Below are 22846 nucleotides of genomic sequence, written 5' to 3' on the forward strand. Positions count from 1 at the left end.
AAGGAAGCTAACTTGGTCTGCTTGTGAAGCTAAGATGAAAGGCTCGAATTTGTTGTACCTTCGTCCACCGTTGACATCAACTACACCGAATTTGTTAGACCGAACACCTCTGTTGACGACGGGGTCGAACCATTCACATTTGAAGAGGACGCATTTCAGCTTCAGTATCCCTGGAAATTCGACTTCAATAATCTCCGTCAAGATCCCGTAGAAATCTGTTTCCCCTTTCACACATATTCCATAGTTACTGGTCGCCCGCTGTCTACCATAGTCATATGTATGAAAAGTATAGCCTCGTGTGAAATACATCTGTGATGTGGTGACCTTTACAAGTGGAGATTGAATTACTTCGTGTAACCACTTAGGATAATCTGCATCGTCGTCGTCATAATCAACCTGCAAAAATAAAGAGAATGTTAATGAAATACAGATAATGTATGAAAAAAAGTTTTAGTTAGTACCTGATTCCGCAACCACTTAATGAAGTGTTGATCTTTCCTTTTGTCTACGTCACTTGTGGATATACCAGGAAATGTTTCTTCGACTTGAGAAACAAATAGGCTGTAAAATCACATTTTATAGGAATGAATCTCTCGCAATTATACAATTAATTATACTTATATGTGTTTCGAAGTGTCAATATATGTTACCTTTCAAAATAACGCATCAATGGATCTTCGCAATTGAGTAGAATATAGGTGTGTGCACTATGAGCGTCTTCTTCACTCGACCACCAAACCTCTTTACACTTCCCACCGAGTCGCCCAATCTGGCTAAAGATGTCTGGAACACCAGCAACTGCATATGTTGGCGCAACACCACCATCATCATATCTTCTTGGAGCTCTTCTCCGTGTACGTACTTTTGACGCAAAGTAGTACGATGTGAAGTGAGAAACTTCTTCCGTCAAACTTCCAGCAATTATAGAACCTTCAACTTTGGCGAGGTTCTTTGCTTTTCCCTTCAAATATTTCATGGCTCGCTCATACTGATACATCCATCCGTAATGTACAGGTCCACGAAGCAATGCCTCATATGGGAGGTGGACAGCTAGATGCTCCATGACGTCAAAAAATCCGGGAGGAAATATCTTCTCCAAGTTGCACAATAAGATGGGAATGTTCTCCTGAAGCTGTTCCACAACTTCTTCTTTAAGAGTGCGTGTGCTCAGATCCCTGAAAAATGCTCCAATGCCTTTTATATTCAAAAAAAATTAAACACATTGTTAGTCATATATTATTTTGTAAATTATTGTGATATAATACACTACGTACCTGCAAGTGCTTCATGTACGTTTGTTGGAAGTAGCTCCGCAAATGCAAAGGGCAGTAGTCGTTGCATAAATACATGACAATCATGACTCTTCATCCCGGAGAACTTTTGACCCTTTTCAACACATCTAGAGAGATTCGAAACATACCCATCGGGGAACTTCACTTCTGATGCCACCCAGTTGAACAACACCGACTTTTTTTCTGAAGATAATCTGAATATCGGAACGGGAACTTGTCCATTGCTTTTAATATGTAACTCGCTTCTTGAGCAAATATCCGGCAAGTCCAACCTCGATTTTATGTTGTCTTTTGTCTTCCCTGGGACATTCAATATTGTATTCATGATGTTCTCAAAGAAATTCTTCTCTATATGCATCACATCGAGGTTGTGGCGCAGAAGAAGATCCTTCCAATATGGCAACTCCCAAAATATACTCTTCTTGTGCCAGTTGTGATGAACACCGTAAGAATCTGGCATATTACGAGGGACATGCCAATTACCACCCCAACGAACTGTTTCGTTAGCTCCGTAGTAGTCGATTTGCGCTTCAATTTGTTCTCCAGTTAGATATGGAGGAGGAGTGTCTCTCACAACCCTTTTGTGCCTAAACAAATTCTTGTTTCTTCGGTAAGGATGGCCAATGGGAAGAAATCGACGGTGACAATCAAACCAACTTGTCTTCCTACCATTCTTCAGTTGAAACGCATCTGTCGTTCCATTACAATATGGACAAGCTAATCTCCCATGTGTAGTCCATCCAGACAACATCCCATAGGCAGGGAAATCACTTATGGTCCACAAAAGCATCGCTCGCATCGTAAAATTCGTCTTCGTTGAACAGTCATACGTCCTCACCCCTGTTGACCACAAATCCTTCAACTCTTTTATCAGTGGTTGTAGGAAAACATCCAGGGACCTTTTTGGATGGTTCGGACCAGGTATTAATATGGTCAAGAATAGTAACTCCCGTTGCATGCACATCTCCGGTGGCAGGTTGTATGGAGTAAGAAAGACTGGCCACAATGAATATTGTCTCCCTGACATTCCGAACGGACTAAATCCATCTGTGCATAATCCGAGATACACATTCCGGATATTGCTAGCGAAATCTGGATGTACTTTGTTGAAATGTTTCCAGGCTCTTGCATCTGATGGATGAGTCATCTCACCATCCGTCTGAGTATGCTCGGCATGCCATCTCATCTTTCCAGCAGTCTGCTCTGATTGATACAATCTTTTCAATCTGTCTGTAATTGGTAGGTACCACATCCTTTGGTACGGTACCCTATTACGTCCCCGTCCTTGCGGCTTGAATCGTGGCTTCTTGCAGAATCGACATTCTTCTAGCTTCTCATCATCTCCCCAATAGATCATGCAGTTGTCGATGCAAACATCTATCATCTCCGAAGGCAACCCAAGACTATAAACCAGTTTCTGAATCTCATAATAAGAATCAGCAGACACATTGTCTTCCGGCAAATACTCTTTAAACAAGTCCGCCCATTCGTTCATGCAACTTTCAGGTAGATTGTGATCAGTTTTAATATTCATCATTCTAGCAGCTAACGACAATTTAGAGAGACCTTCTCTACAACCACTGTAAAGTGGTTGATTCGCCGCGTTTAACATTTCGTAAAACTTTTTTGCATCTATATTAGGTTCTTCATCTCCATCATGAGCTACGAATGCATCAGCTACCATATCATGAACCCTATCATAATCTACCATCTCCTCTTGCTGGTAACTATGTTCATTATGCAAATGATGATCAACCGGTTCTTTTTCCTGAAAATTGCTATTACTACTACTAGCTTCATTCTGATCATAATTAAAACCTTCTCCATGTTGAAACCAGATATAGTAATTTGCCGTGAAACCTCTATTTATTAAATGCTTCCAAACATTTTCACGGTTTGCCAGTTTCGAATTGTTGCATTTCCGACAAGGACAGAACATCTTACCACTTTCTTGGGCGAGCGGTGTTGAATCTGCTTGATGCATAAATGTCTCCAGACCCGCAAGGTATTCTTTCGTCACTCTCCCGTTAGCATCTCTATGCATATACATCCACTTCCGCAACTCGTAAATATTCCCGGAGCCAGCCATTTTTTTTCTTTCACGTTTTTTGTTGTTGGTGTGTTTAAAATGATGTTTAAACATCCATATTTATAGGAAAATTCGAATCTGGTAGTTGTAATTTTGCTATGAATTTACGACGAAAATTAATTAGGTGGGCAAAAAAAACGTGTAACACCTATAAAGTTGGTGGATTCAAAAATTTCCTCGCTAAATACACGTAAACTATTCCCTCGTAAATACCACGCAAAGTTTACGTCGTATTTACGAGGAAATAGTTTTTCCTCGTAAAATACTCGTAAAGTTACATCCACTTTACGACGAAACAGTTTTGTCGTTACGTTACGAGGAAATAACGATGACTTTAGTTTTTCACGTAAATTCGTCGTAAACTCGACGCAAATTTACGAGGATTGTTTTTCCTCGTTAATTTTCGTCGTTAAGCATGTGTTTTCTTGTAGTGATATGGATTCCATTAGTTCATACCACACAATCTTACTTGTGCCATTGACACATCTATTAATCCACACATTGCAAAATTATCAAACTAACACATACTCTATTCTAAGTTTCAACCAACCCGATGCTAGCCATCATAACCAAATTACACAATACTAATTTTATGAGAAATATATATGTTTTCCTATCTGAAAATCTCTCATACACAATATGCACATCTTAAATGTAACCAATAACAAAAACTATCACAACAAAGTATACCATTCTAAGTTTGTATACCAAACCATTATAACCATCCGAAATGATTTATATAACAATCTAACCTTCTTAAATAATTTTAATATTATTTATGACATTTAATTATTCATTAATATTTTCTAGATTTAAATTTGACACAAAATATAACATATTCAAAAACAATTGATAGGTAGTATTAAAACATAAATTATAGAAAAATATGACATACTCAAAAAAAATTGATAGGTAGTATTAAAATATAAATACATTTAACATAAATTATAGAAAAATGTTTAAAACATAAAAAAAAGTTATCAATACAAAACAGGTTAAAATATATAATAGTTTGTTTTAAATTATACTATTAAAAATAAAATCAAGGTAAAATAAGTTAAGCAAACGGGTTAAATAAATAAACGTGCGTGTCAAAATTATATGAAATCTTCAAAATTTTAGTCTAATTAAAAATAAAAAATAAATCATATAAATAACTTTAACGTAGATTATATAAAAAGTTTAAAAATATATAAAGTATGAAAAAATTATTTTTATTACATAAACAAATTTTTCAACCGAATATTAATTCCGCGTTTTTAAGCGCGGATCAAAGTCTAGTATGTTTCTTATATGATTAATAAAATGTTTTAATAATTGTATTAAAATAATTGTACCACACTTATATCGATAGGTCTTGATGTTGTTTTAATTTAATAGATTAAAATAAAATATTTATCTTATAACCCATTTTGTGTTAAAAACATTTTTATGCTTTAAAACTTTTTGATACAATTTGTGAAATTTACTTATATAATTTGATTTTGTTATTTAAATTAGAATTAATATTTATAAATATATAATTTGAATAGTGAATATAATATGATTATTCAGATGTAGTTATTAGAAAGTTGAGTAAAATGCAAAAGTTGATTTTAATATTAAAAATTTCTCGACAGTTTTTTAGTACGATAGGAAGAAGTGGGTTTCCATTAATTTGGAATCAAAGAAGTGGTTATAAAATATGTATAAGATAGTTATTGTTGGACTAAACTTCAATCAATTAGCCATGATCATGATTTAATAGTATCGATGATCACAGTTTTCCTAATATTTTTGTTTGTTTTCTTTGTTTATAGACGAAAAAGGAAAAAAAACTGCACAATGCATCGTTCGAGATTATGTTTCCATTATTTAATCCGGAATCTGACCGTAATTTCAATTCTAACTAAAATTGAAGGACCTGGTCTGCAATTAATTAGAATACGTCATCTTTGTAAATAAAATAAAAAAAATTACTAGAAGAAAAGAAAAAACAAACAAAAAACATAAACCAGAAAAAAAGGTTAGATTTGGTTTTTAGTTCTAACCGCTTCCTCTCCGCCGATCGTCTGCTATCCCTCCGGTGAGCTCTCTTAAAAAATCTCTCTCATTTATTTTTCCACCCAATTAAAAACCTTCATTTCAATTCATTGTTCTTCTTCGGATCGTGCATCAATTTCAAAATTCTGAGAATCCTACTCTGTTTTGTCTCCCTCCACGAGTCTGCCTCTGTATCAATCACATCTTATGCATCTGTAAAAACTCCACCTTTTGTTAGTTTCTGGGCTTAATTATGCATTTAATCACATCCCAGTATAACTTGTATTGTAGAGAGGAACACGGCTTAGGGTTTTTGGATTTTCGAAAATTTCCCAAATTTTACTTTTTTTTTTTTCTATTCATTACACTCGAAAAGGTTACACCTTGTTATGTTTTTTTCATTACGATCAATAGTACTTTTTCACCTTACCAGTTATTTAACGGTTTAGTTTAGAGTTTGTAGCACGCTCACTTAACTGTCAAAATCGTTATCTTTCTGTAACAGGAGGATCCAAGCAGAGGTGGATATTGGACAAAGAGCATTTTATATTCACTGTCTGGTGGTAATGAATATTAATAGAGATGAGGCTCTAAGAGCCCAAGCTTTAGCAGAAGCCTTAATGCAAAAATCTAATTTCACCGCCGCTCGTAAGCTCGCCATCAAGGCTCACAGCATGGACTCCACTCTTGAGAACATATCTCACATGACAATGGTCTGCGAGGTGCACTGCGCCGCGACGGAGAAGACGTTCGGCAACAACGAGATGGACTGGTACGGGATACTCCAGGTCGACGTGAACGCTGACGACGCCATCATCAAGAAACAGTACAGGAAGCTCGCGCTTCTTCTCCACCCTGATAAAAACAAGCTACCCGGCGCCGAGTCGGCTTTTAAACTCATCGGTGAGGCTCAGAGGATGCTTTTGGATAAAGAGAAGAGGATGCTTCATGATGTTAAACGCAGAACGAGACCTGCACCTGTGCCGCCGTATAGACCACAGCAGGCAAGTGTTAATACGAGGAATGTCTTCAACGGGGTGAGACCTCAAGGCCAGCCGCCACACGGTTTCGCTCCTCGGCCAACGTTTTGGACCTCTTGTCCCTTTTGTGGGAGCAGGTACGAGTATGGGAGGGAGCATATCAAGAGAGAAGTTGTTTGCCAGTCTTGCAAAAAGCTGTTCACTGCTTTTGAAGTTTCTTTTCCGACACAACAGAACATGTTTCCAGGACAAAGGGCTTACCCTGAGCCTCACAAGCGTCCGGTTGATACTAAAAATGTGCACTCTGGAAAGAAGGCGATGGCTTCTACTGCAGAAAACAATAACGGAAAGAGGAAGAGGAAGAGAAAGGATATGGATGAGCCTAGTGAAAGCTCTGAGAGTGAGAGTAGCAGCGACTCGGACGATGATAGTAACAATGTGCCCCCTGGAAAGAAGGCGACGGCTTCTACTGTGGAAAACAATACCGGAAAGAGGAAGAGGAAGAGGAAGAGAGAGGATATGGATGAGTGTATTGAAAGCTCTGACAGTGAGAGTAGTAGCGACTCAGAAGATGATATAAATGATGATACTATGGCAGCAGGAGGACATGAGCCTCGGAGGTCAGTACGTAGCAAGCGTCAGGTTTCTTATAACGAGAATGTGAGCGATGATGATGATGTTGACTTAGTCAACGACGTTGGGGAAGGTGAAAATGTAGATACTGAAAAGGTAGATGAGGATCATCATCATCAGTCTAATGAAACCTTAAACCCAAAGGAGAAGATACAAGAAAGCTTAGATGATTCGGAGGACGAGGAGTCAAGTTTAGGAGGTGAAGAAGCAGCAGAAGAACCAAATGTTATCAGCTGTGAGGATCCTGAGTTTTCAGACTTTGATAAGCTGAGGGAGAAGAGATGTTTTGAGGAACGTCAGGTATGGGCTTTGTATGATGAAGGAGAGGGGATGCCTAGATTCTACGCTGTCATAAGAAAAGTTACAAAACCAAGATTCTCGGTGAAGTACGTATGGTTAGAGCCAGAGGAAACAAGAGATTTGCCTGTGTCTGTTGGTAGATACGTACTTGGGGATGAGGGTAAGACAACTAGCTGTGACTTATTCTCTCATCTGGTTCAAAGCAAAACAAGAAGCAACGCTAAGAACTTCACTGTGTTCCCGGGGAAAGGAGAAACGTGGGCTCTTTTCAAGAACTGGGACATGGAGGAGGAGGACTCAGATTCTCCTCGTGAGTACGAGTTTGTTGAGATACTGTCTGATCATGAAGAGGGAGGCACGGTGTCTGTGGGGTTCTTGTCTAAAGTGGAAGGGTTTAAATATGTTTACAGTCCATTGCCGGAGGAGGAAGCGGACACTTTTGAGATTCCGCCTCATGAGTTGTTTAGATTCTCGCATAGGGTGCCGTCGTTTAGATTGAAGGGAACAGAAGGGAGAGGGGTGTTGGAAGGTTGGTATGAGCTTGATCCAGCTGCTTTGCCAGTTCTTGGCTCTCAAGACCAAGACCATCATCAATCTCCACCTTGAGGAATCTACCTGTTGTTGATGACTTGCTCAAATCACTGTTCTTGTGGAACCGGTTTATTATTGGCGTACAGGTTTACTGACTCAGAAAAAACCGGAGGTCCCCAGGGAGGCCTTTTGTTAAAAAGCTTGGTGATACCTCTTTGTTGTCATGTGATATGGTCAAGTCATGACTTGGAGATTGTTTAGTTGTTTGTAGCTAACTCTTGCTTTTTTTTTTTGGTATTTTCTTAGTTTTACTCAAGACTTGTAGCTGAATCAGCATATGCTTCTAACTACATTGTTGCTACAGTCAGAGAGTGGTATCCATTTTCACCTGTGACATAGCATCAGTTTCATCTTTTGTTATGATTCTCGCTTTGGGTGCGAGAGGTCCCTAGTTCGATTCTCGGAATGCCCTTTTTTCTCTCATTGGTTGACCAACTGATGTTCTCATAAGTCACCTACATTAGCATCTTTATTCAGAAGAGAAGAAACAGATCACATACATTAAACTCTTTTCACCTGATACAAGAATGTCTCTTTTACAAACTTATCATCTTCCCCAAAAAAGAACCCTAAAGGAAAGGGGGACACAAATGAGGAACGTGGGCATATCTACATTTTACATGTCACTGCTGGATCAGATGAACACCTTCTTCTCCTTTTTCCAGAATACAAACACACCAAAGGATAGGCGTGTGTATTCACACTGGATTTGAGTTCTCTGCAACACGTGCACGCCAAGCGAAGTAATTAAGGTACAAGGAGTTTAAACACACTGCTATTCCAAAACCAAGAATCCCTGCAAATAGTATAGAATATATCGCAGGTAGCCTCACCTGAAACACAGAGATTGAGATTATATTTTTCCATTTTTACAAGTAATCAAATGCGAGGAAGTGAGAGAGTATTATTGCTTACTGTAGAATATAAAAGATGAACCAACATGCCTACAAGAGCAAACTCGAGTGCTGCGTATGTCCATATGTATTCTCTGATAGCTGCAGAGAGTCAGATAAGGTATTAACATAAGTTAAAGAGAGAGAGACTTTGAAGGGTCTGTGAGGGAGTGTTTTTACCTAGGACAATGGCGAAAACAGATGCTAAGAGGCCTAACGTTAATGAAAACGGCCCTGCTATGTAGATAGCTTGCGTGTTGAGATCCCGAATCTACAAAAACAAACAAGTCAATATCTTTTTACAACAAAGTAGCAACCGAGACAGATCATTTGTATTGGTGCTTACCAGTAATTGCTCGAGGAAGAAGAAGTAACAGACCGTGCTGATGAGAACTAGCACCACAAACTCTTGCCAAGCACTGCACCACAATCCAATTCTCAGTTGTGTTATTTAGTTGAAAGAAGAAGAAGAATCTAAGAAGTTGTTACCTAGCGGTTTGTGACTGCAGATTCTGTTGACTGCGATCACGTCTGCTGTTTAGTTGATTAGACGTAGGCACGCGCAGCAATATAACCGGTAAGTTCCGGACTTCTTGTCTACACACGTCGCAGGTTCTTGTCCCCTTTGTGCTAAACCACTTGATGGCACACGCTTCGTGAACTAGCCTGAGATCGCCTTTGCAGCTGCACTCCATTTTCAGAGTGTTGCCTTCTTCGCACTCGTCTAGGCAGATCCTGCACACCGCTTCTTCCTCTGGAATCTCTTCTTCCGTTTCTTCAGTGGGAACTGGAGAGATTTGATCTGCCAATGAAGAAAAAAATCAAAAGCAAGATCATAATTAGTATATGTTACATATAGCACATGACTGCACCAATAAGGTCTACATTTCTTTCAATGAATATGCAATGCACATGACTCAATCTATTACTCATACTATTATTATGCAGACCTCAAGTTTTCTCACAAGTCTGTATCTGTTTGGTTCAATGAAAATTTAAAAGTAGATGACAGAAAGTTATACTCAAGAAAGTCAAAGTATAAACTGGTTAATTGACTGCGCCTAAACTCAACACTCAGATGAAAACACTTGAAGTTAACATGTGTTAGAAACATGTACCTGCGCTTGTTTCAGACGCAACATGAGCTTTGCGGTTGTCAAAAGAAATAGATCGAACAATGACTTTGTTTCTCCCAGGCATGGACAAAGACCTTGGAACTGGTGGATGCATAGAATCTTTCTGCAACAAAATAAAATCTCCATTTAGTCAGTTTATCTATTTACAAAGTTTATTGTAAGATAGCAAACACTCCCCAACCTTAGGAGGTTCACCGGGAACAGCAGCTGAGACCTGAGGAGGCACCACAGGGGATAACTTTGCTGGCTGTCTAGACGGAAGAGACAAGCATCTTTGCCAATAAGGCGAAGTTGCTGAAGCATTGGCCTTTTTAGCAGCTCCTTCTTCCATGAGACCGGGAGAGAGTAGAGAGCTTCTCTCGCTTTCAGGATGGGTTACAACTTTCTTTTTCAAGCTGAGATTACGGAGGATGCCTCTTGGTGAAGGTGAGGATGTGGTGCCGCCGCTTTTGAATGAGCTTGTGGACTTTAGTGAGCCCTTTGGGATACGGCTGCCACCAACGAATGGGATTGGTCTAGGGGGTATTTGTATTGAAAGATCCGAGTGTGTTCCGCTCGGTTGAGAGCAGCTCTGCACATCTTCTTCAGTAGATTTTTCTTTCACCTATATAAGTAAGTGAAGTAACACATGTCAAAGTTCAGATCTTTCTCATGCACAAAAAAAGAGATTAAACATAAGCTTGGTCCTCCTTTACTTGACTCTTTAAAAAGATACTAACTTTGCAATAGCACTAGATCTCAGGCTCAAAGAAACAATCTTGCTCCATACCAAAACTCTTAAGTTTAACAAGTCAATAGATTTGTAAGCTTCTTCTATGTATAAAACAATCTCAAGTAGCTCAGTTTTTTTTTTTTAATGATATTTAAAACAGACATAAACAAATCAAAAACGGAGATTCTCATGGCTACTAAGTGAATCAGATATAGATCAAATCCACAGAAAAAAAAGACAAGATCCCTAATATGATGTCAAAGCCAACATAAACCCTAAAACTTTACAGCAAAAAAATCAGAAAGAGTTAAAACATAATTAACAATAAAGATCTTTCCTTTGAATAAGCCACGTGAAATTGAGAGAGATTATTAGATAAAGCTTACATATTTACCTTATAATCTAAAAACCCAGAGTAATAAAAGCGTATTATGTTTTGAAGAGACAAAGATGGGATTTTTTTTGTGTTTAAAGATATTCACCTGAGAAGGAGGAGAGTGAGGAGGAAGAGGAGGAGATGAATCAGCCACGATGATAGCAATTTCGGGTTGTTCAGCTGCTGATTCTTCTTGCTTCATCATCATCGGACCAAATATTAAACCCGATTATATGTAAATTAACTAAATATCACTATGAAGTATGAACTCAAAAGCTCAGAGAGAGAGTAAAGGAGAGAGGTCTATTTAATGAAATAATTCAAGGTTTTTTAATATACGTTGAATGAATGAATCCACGACTGACATTATACTGAAATGTTTTTAACTTTTTTCTGTTCACTTATGTCGCCACTGACGCTAGGGGTGGGCGTTCGGATATCCTTTCGAGTTCAGATCGGATATTTTAGATTTTAGGGTATTTTGATATAGGGATAGAGAACCCGTTCGGGTATTTCTGTAATTCGGGTCGGGTTCGGATATTTTTAGTTCGGGTTCGGTTATTTTGAATCGGGTTCGGATATTTAGATTTTAAAATAATTTTTTTTTAAAATTTTTTTATGTTTCTTGTATTTAAAAATATAGATTTCACTTAACTGATATATTTATTTTTTATAGATTGGATGATTAATAGGTTTGGAGATAATATTTCAAAAATAAATAGATATTAATTTGGGTATTGTTTTTAATAGTGGTGGGCGTTCGGATATCCATTCGGATCGGGTATTTCGGATTTTCGGGTATTTCGGTATAGGGATAGAGAACCCGTTCGGGTATTTCTGTAATTCGGATCGGATTCGGATATTTTTAATTCAGGTTCAGTTCTTTTGAAACGGGTTCAGATAGTTAGATTTTAAAAGAAAAAAAAATATTTTTTATTTTTTAAGTTTCTTGTATTTAAAAATATATATTTTACTTAACTGATTTTTTTTATTTTTATAGATTGGATGATTAATAGGTTTGGATATAATATTTTAAAAATAAATAGATATTAATTTGGGTATTGTTTTAAACTTTGAATGTAACTTTTGTTAATACACGAAACAAAAAGTTTGACATGTATTTTAAATGAATATCAAATCATTTTTTCCATAATTATATATATATAATTCGATCTTAAAGTATGTGTAGCATCAATATAAATATAAAAAAAAAAAAAAGATGGAAATTAGAAATATAAGGGTAAGTATATATATGTTCGGTTATCTTTGGATATCCATTCGGATTCGGATATCCATCTCTCATAACTAATACCTGTTCAGATATTTTGCTAATTCAGTTCGGATTTCGGTTCGGACTTTTCGGATCGGGTTCAGATGCGGCTTCGGGTATCGGGTAAAGTGTCCACCTCTAACTGACACTCCTTTTATTACCACTCTTTTTTTTAGTTTCCCTTCAATCCAATTAAGTAATAATTCATAAATATTTTTTAAAAAATTGATAAAAACATTTAAATATTTATGAATAAGTGTATTAAGTACATAAGAAAACAAAGCGAATAATATTACTGTCTCTGATTTTGACGAAGATGACGAGGAAATTTCAACGTTAGGACTTGCAAGTTTCGAGCCTCATGTTCTTGTCGATTATGTCGTTTTCCACGATCAAATCCATTCTTACGCGTTTGAAGATTTTTCTAATTATGTGATTTTGGATATTAAAGTAGATTGGTTTTATAAAGTTGTACCAGTAAAAAGTTTGGTTTCACAGTAATACTACTAAAAAGCTACTTTTGAAAAGACAAAAAGACTAATCTTTGGATATAGGTTGATGAACTTTATAAGTGGCCTTATCTATGCATACTTTCAAATAATCAAATACTATAAGTATTCTTTTTTTTTTTGATCGAATCAAATACTATAAGTATTCAAAAATCAAAAGTCACGATGATCTATAAAAAACATTCCAAATATGACGACTAAAAAATATTATCCCCCAAGCCAAGTATTATACCACATGCTACAATTACACACTATAAAATGAATTGTTGAATATACAATAAAGTGAAGAACACTAGAACAGTTCTTACAAGTTACCACAATACTTCTTGACACATCTTCTGTAATCTCTTCAACAATCTTTCCATGCTATGTTTATCCAACTTACAGTTTTGTAACTAGTGTGGAGTAATTGTGACAATATAATAAGATTTCTAACTACTATCTAGTATTTTGCGCATAGCACGTAAACATAATATAAACGTTTAATATTTGGTTAGTGAAGTTTTTTTTTTGTGTAATTTCTTATAGCCGTTCGTCTAAGCGTTAATTAAAAGAGGTCGTTAATATATTTCAAATGTGACGTGCATTTCCCAATAAATTTTCTCACGTATTCAATTATCAAATTATTGATCATTATGATTGTCTCGACGCTCACCACCATCCAAGTAGAGCCCACAAGCTGCTTCGAGGAAAATAACTCATGTCGGACTCATCTACGGCTTCTTCTGCAGCATGAAAAAAGACAAATGTGTTTTGATGTCTATGGACCGACAACAAACAAATGTCTATGTCGTTTAAAATTGTAATTTGAAACTACTCATTTTAGTTACTGTATCGTTTGTGTTCAAACACGTTTCCGATAAAACAATGACATGTTTAATATAGTGTGTGTAATTTTTTTTTTTTTATCAACCTTTCTTTCATTGAAAGAAATCCAAATAGGGAGAGATACAAGAAAGGTAAAAGCCCAAATCCCATATTATTACAAACTCAATTAAAATTAAACCCATATAGTTGTCAAGCCTAATATATTGACTCGAAACCTAATCGTGTAACACGTAAAAGGCCACGCGTCTCCCTTCCAAGGACTTCCTAACACGCGTCCTTCCAGGTCACATTCCACTCGAGCTTCTGCAGACGTGTCTGCACGCGCCGCCGTAACAGATGGGAGACTGAGGAGTCGTTTCTATCGCCACCACCGATGCCGGTACTTGTCGCCGGCGTAGCTTTTGTCATGATTGATCTACCTCAAGCTTTAACCTTAAAACTTGAATTCTCCCTGATTGCTTTTCACCTTAACCGACAGTACTCAAACAGAGAGGCCTTGATGCACCGGATTTTATATCTGAGGACGCTTAAATCGAGGTGTAGAAAGACTCTTTGCTGGACCGTCACAAGAACGCCAACTCTTCTGAACCTTCTCCAACAACGATTTGGAGAATCCTTCTAACTCCACCTACTTCCGATCAGAGACGCTTTACAGAACACCACAAGTGGATATATCAAATAGCGAAGACTAATTCTCTTAGAAAGTGGTTAGAGTGAGCGGTGAAAAAGGCATCTGAACTGAGCATCACCGGAATAAGAATAGAGGTCAGAGCGAAAAGCAGATTTCAAACTTTATTCAGAATCAATCAAATCAAAAATAGATAGCGAGTGATGAACAAGTCTGATTTGATTGAAACTTTTACACTTCAAAATCGCCTTGCGAAGAAAAGATCCGCTAAAACGGAAACATAAAATCGATCTAATGATCGAAGATATTTTACCGATCAAAAAACAAAAAAAGAAAGGGTTGGTAGCCACCGGCCACCAAAGTCTTTTTTTTTCTTCGAAACCTTTAGAGAGAGATTAGAAAGAAAGAGGGGGTATGTGGACAAACGCAGTTTGAGTAAGATATAGTATGTGTAATTTAACAGTTTAAAATATTTGGTTGAAATCCATTATCGATCATAATGTTTTTGTTAATGGTTAAAATAAATTTGAGGTCAATGACGACAAATTCAGCCTACTATAGTTAGGCCTAGGTATAATATCAGTAACTCGAAATCCGAACCGAACCCGAACCAAAAAACCCGAACCGTATCCGGTCCGAAATGTAAAAAATATCCGAATGGATCTTGTAAGGTGGTACAAAACATATCCGAACCCGAACGGGTAACCCGAAAAATCGAAAAAACCGAAAAAATATCCGAAGAAACCGATCCGAATGTCCAAAATAATATACAATATAATTATATGAAACATGAATATATACTTCAAATATTCAATTTTATATTTATTTTGATATGTTATCTAACAATAAGTATTTAAAATTTAAATAATTACCTTAAATACTTAATTATATATAAATAAATATATATTTCTTATGTTTTACTTTTAAATTTTAGATTTTATTTCGGGTGTATCCGAACCGATCTGATATAACCTGAATCCGAACGATATATGATTACTTTATGGGTTCTATGATGTGATACAAAACCGATCCGAACCCGATGTGTTATATCCGAACCCGATCCGTACTTGCAAAATTACTAGAATAGGACCTAGGAGGTGTTATAAAAGAGAACCAAAATCCAAAAAATCCGATCCGCACGCCAACAGGTACCCGAACGACCAGGTCTAACTATAGTCCAATCTGTGTAGAATAACATGTCTCATTCACATAATCATTTCACTTTCGCAGCAAGTCAATCCATTGACAAATCAAGAAAGTTATCAATTGAGTTGTGTGGGCTAAGCCAACTTGTAAACAACCTCTAGTGAGAGAATCGAACAAAACATGGTCAAGATAAAGAAATAACAATAATAGAACTGATTCATATCTTTTTGAATAGTAGTTATTCAAATTTTACTGGCCGATACTTGTGGACAGTTAAACTCTAGTATCAAACCATATATCACTAAACAAAATATAATGATAATTAGGAAGTCTATACATTTCATCCAACCTTCCTGTTTGGCTATGATGATTAAGAGTTTAGTATTTAAAGTGTCAAAAAGTAAATTAGTCAGAACGATAAACCCGTTTGATATAATATTTTTGTTTGGATGATCAAAGTCGTAGGAGGGGACATCGTATCGTACTCTTATTCTATCACAATCAGTTACCAAACACAAAAAAAAAAAGAGAGTCGAGATTGGTCAAATCGACCACTGACCCAAGAGAAGTGTTCATTTTAATCATCAAAATGGAACTTAACTCGACTTGAAGTCATTATGGTCGATTAGGATCAATCTAAGCTATCTAAATAGCTGTTTATGATTTGTCTTGTCAGGCCAAACAATTCAGATGATGAAGTATTAGACTTCTTAAATTAAAGATGTCCAATTGTTAGGCATTTGTTGGTTCATCATTTAGGCAGCCACAAGAGTCAATGAATTAGAAAAGACATAGTAAGCTCCTAAGGCTAACTCGTTGGGTGAGAAAATATCAACTCAAACTCTAGCTATTGCTTGCTGTTCAACTGCTCGCGCAATTGTCTTTTGTGAATAGTTAATGGAACGTGTCCATTATTCTATGTCTAAAACAAGTTTGGTAGCCCAATTTACCAACAATGTCATTCGAAATCAACCCGATGAAATTTAATTAAACCCAAAATGAAAAAAAAGAACTGATATTAGTACCATTCTCAAAAAGAAATGGTTCTACACATTACAACTATTGAATAAGTCTAGAGGAAACATTCGTTGATGCCTACACTTAGGTCTACTAAAAGATAAAAGATATATTTTAAAACCAAAGATAGCTCTTCTACTCCTCTTGGATACTTGTTCATCACAAGCCTGATTACAAGCTCAATCTGCAATTCAGTTCACAACAACAACAAAAGTCAAATACAAAGAGACCAAAATTTAGAAAAACATAAGTTTAGTTGTAAGGTTTTTATGATAGAGGAAACCTTTGGATTTTGGAGTTGGCCTGCAAAACATGGCATGATATTTCCGTTGCCAAACCTTCCTCTCCGTTTTTGCTTGATACTCCACAAGCTCCCCCTCTGGAGACTCTCTAGCCATGAACGTGATGTACAACTTGTACCCGTTCACTCTCGTCAGATTCGCCCGCACAATTGATTCACATGTCACATTTGTTTCCTAGCAGAAAAAAGAGTATGATTAAAATATAGGCAAATTGTGTCACGTACATGATTTAACATTTGAGAGTATAGTTTTAGTTACAAACCTTAATGTTGTTGTATTTTTCAAGAGCCAAATCTACCAGGCTTTGCATGTGCTCACGGCCTGTAAGCTCAATACCGGGGAAGCGTTCATCAAGATCAACCTGAGAGAAAAAGACAGTTTCCCCAGGGTAGGTTTCTCCATCCACATAGAAACCCTATATACAATGATAACTTTAGGATCCATAAATGTTGTATAATTCTTCTCGGAGTGATTAATATATCATAGAAAAGTATAACCTTGCTACGGTTCATCTTTGGTCTATAAAGACGCATTAGTTTAATTTCCTCTTCGATGGGACACATTCTATCTGGGGGTTGGTACTCGGATTCATCATCAAAGCTATCGACGTCCCATGCTTGGTCGCTTCCGCGGCTAGATGCAATACTATCGGCGGAAGAATCACTGGATACACAATCCTCGTACCTGGGCACGTGTATAACTGGAGGATTGCACACAAAAAGACAAAAGTTGAGATCAAACAATAATGCCTTGATGAAAAAATTCAAGAAGTGTATACCTTTTGCCTTTTGGTTTAGGAGTTGGTCTGCAGAAGAGGCCGTGGGCTCGGTTTTGCCATGGCATCTGTTCTGTTTTAGCTTGATATTCAACAAGATGTCCATCTGGAGTCTCTGTGGCCATGAAGGTGATGTAGGATTTGAGTGAACAGGAGACAGTGCAGACAACAGCCCTCACAATAGACACACATGTAAGAGACAAGCCCTGTTGGCAAGAAAGAGTAAGAATTATATATCACAAGAAACATATTAATTGTAGGGGATATAAGCTACAAACGTTGATTTTGTTGAATTTGTCCACGGTCAAATCGACATTGTTTTGCATGTAGGCGCGCCCTGTAAGACCACTCTTAAAAGGTTGATCAAGATCAATAGGATAGAGTTCTCGGTAGGCTACTCTCCCAGGAAAGTTTTCTTTATCCACGTTGAAACCCTAAAGAATCAAGAAAAGATTTATAATTTGTTGTAACCCATTGAAATCAAATAGAGACGCAAGAAGCCTGTATCGACGCATCTTTTGAGCTTCCTCATCGTTTGGGTCGATCTTCTTATTGGGTATGTATTGGTGCCCATCCTCGAAACTGTCCACGTCCCATTCTTGGAACCCCTCACGGCTGGACGCGTCTCCGTCGTCCTCCCCATCATCCTGGCCCTCTCCTTCGATTTCATCCGCCTTGCGCTTCCTCTGAGCCGTAGATTGTTGATTCTCCTGGGAGGTCTCCATCATGGTATCCATGTTTCACAAGTTAACCCTAGATTTGGATATTGAATCTAACAAGAAAGGTAACAGGACAGATGAGTTCGGTTATTACCATTGTGCCATCAGATTTTTAATGTATTAAGAAAACCCCCATAACAATTTTTTTATTTCGTTTAGAAAAGCTCAAATAATCGTTTCGAGTTAAATAAGTACCCAATATTTTAATACGGTCACGATTGTCGTTTTTTGTGCCATGCGGTTTCATGTTTCATTTCTTTGTTTCCAACATTTTAATTTGGTGTCGATTGGAAAAGTTTATCTCTCTCTCTATTGACCATTAGTCACAAACACAATTTAACTTACATTTTTTTTTTCTTTAAGACTCGAGAGAGATACACACAAACATTAAGCAACAAACCATTAGTCCGAAAACACAATTTAATTGTGAACTTACACACAAGTATTGTTTTAGTTGATTCTATTAGTGACAATGCAATTAGTGAAAGTTTCATTTAGCTGCTTTCTATGTTGAAAGCATACGGGTTGGTTAGTGCAAAATGTAGACACGTCTTTCCATAAATAACAAATAAGTATCAGATAATATAGATCAGTGAACACGTGTCCTTTTCATTGGACTAAGATTATCTCCAATAGCCTCTTATCAACTTATTTCTGGAAAAATTTGGCATTCCAACCCACCTTTATTCCCTCAAATTTTAAGGGGATGAATAATACATCCTCAAATTTAGTGATGTTACTATTCATCCCCTTAAAACATTATTTGATTTTTACTTTACTCTCTACAATTATATATGTTTGACAATGGCATGAATGATTTTTTCTTTTTATATATTATATTTTAATACTTATCATTATATTTCCTTAAAATTATTTTGATTAAAATTATTTTACTAATACCTTTTATACTATTTCTAGTTATATCTGATTACATATTATTATATTTTCTCAAAAATATTTTATTTTAATATGTTTCAAATAGTATGCTTTATTGATTTTTGAAAGTTTAATGATTATATTTAATTATTAATTATATTAAGGATTAAAGTGTAAATTTCTGATTTTTTAAAAATAAATTTGAGGGTGATTGTTGGAGAGGGACGCTCAAAGCGGAAACTGTGGTCTCGGCGGTATCTTCTCAAGAGCAAGCCCTCAATCGACACTTGATCCCATCTGGGTTTCAAGCAGCTTTGTGTCATCAGTGTTAATGGCTGAAGCCCTCGTTATCCATTCGGCGGTTATGTATGCTGCCTGGTTGAATGTTAAATCCTTGATGATCTTGTCTGATTTTCTGTGTCTCGTGAAGTTGTTGAAGGGAAGATGCTCAGCTCTAGCATTATTTTATTCTACATCTGTCACTTTAGTTATACCTTTGATGTTGTTTCCTTTTTGCATGTATCTCGTTTGAGTAATTGGCTGGTTGATTTAGTGGCAAAATCAGTCATTTCATTGCTAAACTTATCTTCCATTAATGGAGGATACACGGCTCTTTATTTTGAATGAATGTGTGTTTGATCCAAAAAGAAAATGAGGGAGTTTGTTGGAAATGCTCAAAGTATCATTTTATTCCTTTGTATAACTCCGTAAGTTGTAATCGTCTAACACGCATATGATCCATGATTGGTATTATGGTATATCGGCTCTTATCAAACCATGCATTAGTATCTATCTATATATATAAAGATGTTGGTGATCCTCCTGTGATGCCACCTATGATTCCAGGTCAGAAACTCAGTCATCTTGGGAACGCCACGTGGCAGAACAATCAATATGCGGCGTTTCATTAAATTCAGACTACTCTAATTGTAAAGCGGTGTTACGCGGCGTTTTGATATTAGAGTTAACCAGTTTCATCTCCGCCTCGATGAAGACACACATGAGATCTGGTAGCGTTCTTTCATCATCATCTAATTGAAACTTAAATTAGGGTTCATATACTTCATCGATCTCTGAAGCTCTTCCACAACAATGGTGTTGCGTGATGAAGAGTTAGACGAATCATAAATTAGAAGCTCTGCCCGTGTCTTCCATGTCGCAGTTCCGTCTACGGTTCTAAAAATCTGAACCGTCACGGTTTGATTCATCGCTTTAAACAACCGAATTAACTCCATAGACCGACTTCAAGCGCGATCTGACATTGAATGAGAGTTATCCTCTTCAAGGCGGTATATCTTAATCTATAAAAAGGGTTAGTTTTCCTATCGATTTGGTATACAATTAGCATGTGCTTTACTTCAATCTAAGAAGGCTCTGCTTAATTATTTCGTAAGCGTTTGATTGGAAGCGTTAATACCTAAAGTCTTGGTAGTTCGACGATACGTTTTAAGGTTTTTGCTTTCATCCTACTCTGATTATTTTATGAAATCTGATGCAGATTTTTAAAAAGAAACAAGCGTCAGTTCTAAGAATGATTCACTTTTTCTACTCTTTTGCGAGCGGCTCTAGGTATATATTCCTTATTATCTTTTCTGATTGAGCATAGTGCTTGGTGCTGTTTAAGAACAAAGCCTGCTTAGTTTGTTTCTCATAATACATATCATAGTGTTGTTAATAAACCTGAAGAGATACTGCTCCTTACATCACGACCTTACAGAACAGTACTGTCAAATATATGTTCTCATCCCAATAGAACTTCTATATTTGTTCTCGCGGGATCCATGTAAGTCGTGATATGGTTTAATGTGGGTCACACTTGAGTTTTAAGTTTTGTCTGAAGCTTACAAGCAAGGAGGTAGTACATGAAGATCATTTGGTCTGTAAGAGTGTTGGAGAAAGCAATAATCAATGGAGACAGAAGATAATATTGCTAGAGGACTCCAAGTGAGACAAACTTAAGCAGAGGAACATCCTCCAGGTGAAGCATAGGAATATTTCTGCAAGACGAGTCAGTGACAAGTATAGGAAACGCTCGAGAGATCTGTAGTGCGAATCCAAGCCATGTTCATGTCTAAAACCTAATGAGTAAATACCTAATGATAATGCTTGCTTTTTTTTCATTTTTGAACCTCTCAACCACAGCTCATGAAGAAGATCGTAAGGTTGTGGTGTTGGGTGAGAAATACAGTGCGTAGGTAATTTATATAATTTTGGAATCTTGTGAATTTTTTCTGCAACGAAAACACTAGACTAATGTGAAATGCTTTCTCACAGGTAAGTGGAGTTAGTGAGTGGCATCAATTCTTACAGGTTCTCCTTTTGCCTACAATCTCCACTACTCACACCGGTGCTGCAAAAGCAGCAGCATCATCATTAGGTATTTACTCATTTGGGTGTTGTTGGAAGTGGAATGAAGCGTGTTCTGATGAATGCAACTTCTGCTCTGCAGAATCGAGTCCTTCAAAGAAACTAGCTCCTGATTCTTCAGACAAAGCAGATGGCAGCTCTTTTTGAAGATGAAAAAAGTATAGAAATGTCTATTACTAAGCTTTAGCAGAAGAAACTGAGTAAAATGTTTCGTGTACCCTCATGGATCCTTCAAGACAAGGTTTTCGAGTTCTTATATTGTATTCGGGTTCGTACTTAAACGTTGAGACTTGAAACTTTTTTTTGTTGGGGTAAAATGTGAATGAAACTTTCTTTTTTGTGTACATGATTTTATCTTTGAAACGTCGCAGATTAGAGGGGAACTGAGTCTATATACATACCTATTCTTGACCAATCACCACAGCGAGAAGCTTATTTTATATACATCAAGAATCGTGTACTTAATTTGTCAAGAATAGATATTCATAACAATCCTTTTTGGTGTACATGATTTTATATACATCGAGATGCTTATTTTGTTTCTCATGATACTTATCATATTGTTTTTAATAAACTCTTCAGGTGTACTGCTCCTTAAATTATGAGACAGATCAAGATGAAGAACAATTCATATATTGTTCCTTAAATTACGATATTTTCTGCTGATAACATATTTCTACAAATTTTGTTTTGAAAGAAATTATGAGATGAGAGCATTAAAACAAATCCAGTTTTTGTTTTCATTTTCGATGCTTCTTACATAATCTCTATTTTGATTATGTGCAATCTAGCTGTGCAATTCATTTGGTTTAATAAAAGTGACTATGTCTTTGGTTCTCAACATGAAACAAACGATGAGAATATTGTACACTAATGGGACAGGGACTGTCTAAACATACACATTGTTAGTATATGCATTACCTTCTGACGCAAGTAAGCTTGGTAAGGTCTCTTACCACTATGAAGCCCTTTGCCATCTTGGATATTTAGATAAAGTATCAAAAACACTACAATACTATCTGAACTTAAGTTATTTCTTTGACAAATATCACTCTTTCTTTGATAAAGGTGAAAATGGCATTTTAAGAAGAACTAATAATAATAAGCTGATAGCTATTACTCTTTTTCCTGGAAAAGGCCCAAAGTCTTTCTACAAACAGAATTATTAAAATAAACTTACCAATTTTTGCAAACCCATAACACAAAAACAGCAACCTCCCCAATTATGGACGGGAAGTTTTAAAAGGCCAACAACTTCAACACCATTAAAAGTCCACGTAACTTATCAAATATGTCACCTCAACGCTTCTTCTCCAAACTAAACTGCTCTCACAAATCAAATTGACCAACATTGTATTCAATAAACCAGAGAAAACAAATAACTC

The 22846-nt window shown here is 36.6% G+C and overlaps 3 protein-coding genes across 6 annotated transcripts; 1 reads left to right on the plus strand and 2 right to left on the minus strand.

The window, feature by feature from the left end:
* Positions 1-5285: 5285 nt before the first annotated feature.
* LOC106401075 lies at positions 5286-8267 on the plus strand. Of its 2 annotated transcripts, none has more exons than XM_013841510.3 (2): positions 5286-5618; positions 5909-8267. In XM_013841510.3, exons 1-2 carry the CDS (start codon positions 5611-5613, stop codon positions 7920-7922), a joined length of 2022 nt encoding a protein of 673 aa, XP_013696964.1. In that variant the 5' UTR covers positions 5286-5610; the 3' UTR covers positions 7923-8267. The 2 variants fall into 2 exon arrangements, with proteins under 2 accessions (XP_013696964.1, XP_013696965.1); XM_013841511.3 differs by having other exon boundaries at positions 5291-5446.
* An 89-nt stretch (positions 8268-8356) lies between these two features.
* On the minus strand, positions 8357-11397 carry BNAC05G45490D. 3 transcript variants are annotated; one of them, XM_013841513.3, is made up of 8 exons: positions 11131-11397; positions 10151-10540; positions 9919-10039; positions 9290-9602; positions 9147-9219; positions 8981-9071; positions 8823-8902; positions 8357-8740 (listed from the first exon to the last, which is right to left on the minus strand). In XM_013841513.3, exons 1-8 carry the CDS (start codon positions 11230-11232, stop codon positions 8606-8608), a joined length of 1305 nt encoding a protein of 434 aa, XP_013696967.1. In that variant the 5' UTR covers positions 11233-11397; the 3' UTR covers positions 8357-8605. The 3 variants fall into 3 exon arrangements, with proteins under 3 accessions (XP_013696967.1, XP_013696966.1, XP_048615362.1); XM_013841512.3 differs by having other exon boundaries at positions 10118-10540; XM_048759405.1 differs by lacking the exon at positions 11131-11397 and having other exon boundaries at positions 9919-10035; positions 10118-10352.
* A 3586-nt stretch (positions 11398-14983) lies between these two features.
* On the minus strand, positions 14984-18267 carry LOC125587957. Its single transcript, XM_048759406.1, has 6 exons — positions 17778-18267; positions 17503-17705; positions 17222-17424; positions 16987-17139; positions 16706-16898; positions 14984-16606 (listed from the first exon to the last, which is right to left on the minus strand). The coding sequence occupies exons 2-6, from the start codon at positions 17603-17605 to the stop codon at positions 16602-16604; spliced, it is 657 nt and encodes a 218-aa protein (XP_048615363.1). The 5' UTR covers positions 17606-17705; positions 17778-18267; the 3' UTR covers positions 14984-16601.
* Positions 18268-22846: the final 4579 nt, after the last annotated feature.

Source organism: Brassica napus, chromosome C5 (assembly GCF_020379485.1).
Source record: "Brassica napus cultivar Da-Ae chromosome C5, Da-Ae, whole genome shotgun sequence".
Taxonomy (NCBI): domain Eukaryota; kingdom Viridiplantae; phylum Streptophyta; class Magnoliopsida; order Brassicales; family Brassicaceae; genus Brassica; species Brassica napus.